This window comes from Pygoscelis adeliae, unplaced genomic scaffold (genome assembly GCF_000699105.1).
Source record: "Pygoscelis adeliae isolate BGI_AS28 unplaced genomic scaffold, ASM69910v1 Scaffold58, whole genome shotgun sequence".
Taxonomy (NCBI): domain Eukaryota; kingdom Metazoa; phylum Chordata; class Aves; order Sphenisciformes; family Spheniscidae; genus Pygoscelis; species Pygoscelis adeliae.
Window position 1 is genome coordinate 2,194,286 of NW_008825564.1, and position 1,403 is coordinate 2,195,688.

At 40.3% G+C, this 1,403-nt stretch overlaps 1 protein-coding gene across 1 annotated transcript in view; it reads right to left on the reverse strand.

The window, feature by feature from the left end:
• Nucleotides 1-1,403, reverse strand: part of LOC103923990 (engulfment and cell motility protein 1) — a 160,088-nt gene that overhangs the window by 94,749 nt on the left and 63,936 nt on the right. The window contains exon 9 of the mRNA XM_009332425.1: nt 620-698. Coding sequence (XP_009330700.1) covers nt 620-698 — 79 coding nt within the window. The remainder of the gene's footprint in view (nt 1-619; nt 699-1,403) is intronic.

A 1,403-nucleotide genomic window follows, 5' to 3' on the forward strand; every position in this document is an offset into this window, starting at 1 on the left:
TTAAATAAAAAAAATTACTAAATCTGTTTTGACACAGGCTAATGACTTGATAAACATGGATAAACTTCTCTATTTCATAACACATTGCATTCCACCCTCATTTAACAGCAACTAGCAATCTTGAAATATTTTCTTTAGAGACTTCTATCTCTGGCACTAAAGTTAACTTAAAATAGTATAGTATAAAAGTCATGAAATGCTTACATGGCAAGATATTTCCATTTTCAAAAGGAATGCAATTTTTATGAGAAAATTGGGGAGGGGGGGTGGGGTGGGGTGTGTGCAGGCGGGACGGACAGTTTACCAAAAAGCCTGGTTTTACAAGCTGTGCTGGCAAAGAGTTCAGTTCAATAAATACTACAGCCAGCCACAGTCAATATGTTTCATGTGAGGTTACAGGGAACTAAAAAAGCACAGAAAAATGCTTAATCCCTACTAATAATGGTGCAAGATAGAAGCAGCTCTATTAAAATGAATGATATCATAACAGCATGAAACAACAAAACAAGTTTCAGTTTGAATTAGCTGCAGGAAACATGTGACTGGGACAACTGCAGGTATGAGTATGACACACTTTTCCTACAGATATGTAGATATACAACAAGACCCAACAACTTACCTGCCTCTTGTCATCCGGTGCTTTAAGGAAAAGTGCATTTATTACCGCTATGGTATACGTCTGGATTTCTTGGTCTGTCCTGTTTGGAACAAAATTATAAACACGACAGAAGAACGTGAATACACATGAGCTGTAGAAACCGATCTTCCAGTTGCATTACTGCAGGTAGAAGTGGAGGTACTGTTTGCACTTAATGTTAACCACGTAAAGTTAGGCAATCAGTCAAAGTTGGTCATGACGAGGTTGTCTCTGTTGTTAAGAGAGACAAGATGTTCCACAGGGAGACTCAGCATTCAAGAAAGGTGGAATGAATCACACCCTTGAAGTGCCGTTGACCCTCCACTGATCATATCAGGAGCCCAGACAATCAGCTTCTGCCAGATGCTCAAAAGCTAGAGGTAGGAAGAGGAATCTTTCCTAAAGGGTTCTGGAGATGAACCTGCTGGTATTAAAAGCTTTTCAGGTGAGAGGAAAATGTCCCAGCTGGGAGGCAAGCATAACCATGGTTCACAATACACTACCCTGTGCTACAAGAGGCAGTTTCCATCCATTTAACCACCGCACATTACTGTTTAAGAAAAAGCCTCTCCCTTTTCAAATATACCTTCAGCAAAAGTTGACCAATTTTTGTCTTACACACTGCCCAAAGGCTGGCAAGCAAAACAACCCCATCTGTATGCTAATGGAATTAAGCATTTTATTTACTACGGGGTGCTCTTCTCTTCACTCCCAGCAACTCCAGAAAGTTGGTTACCAGTCATCCAGCCACTTATAGTGGATGCAG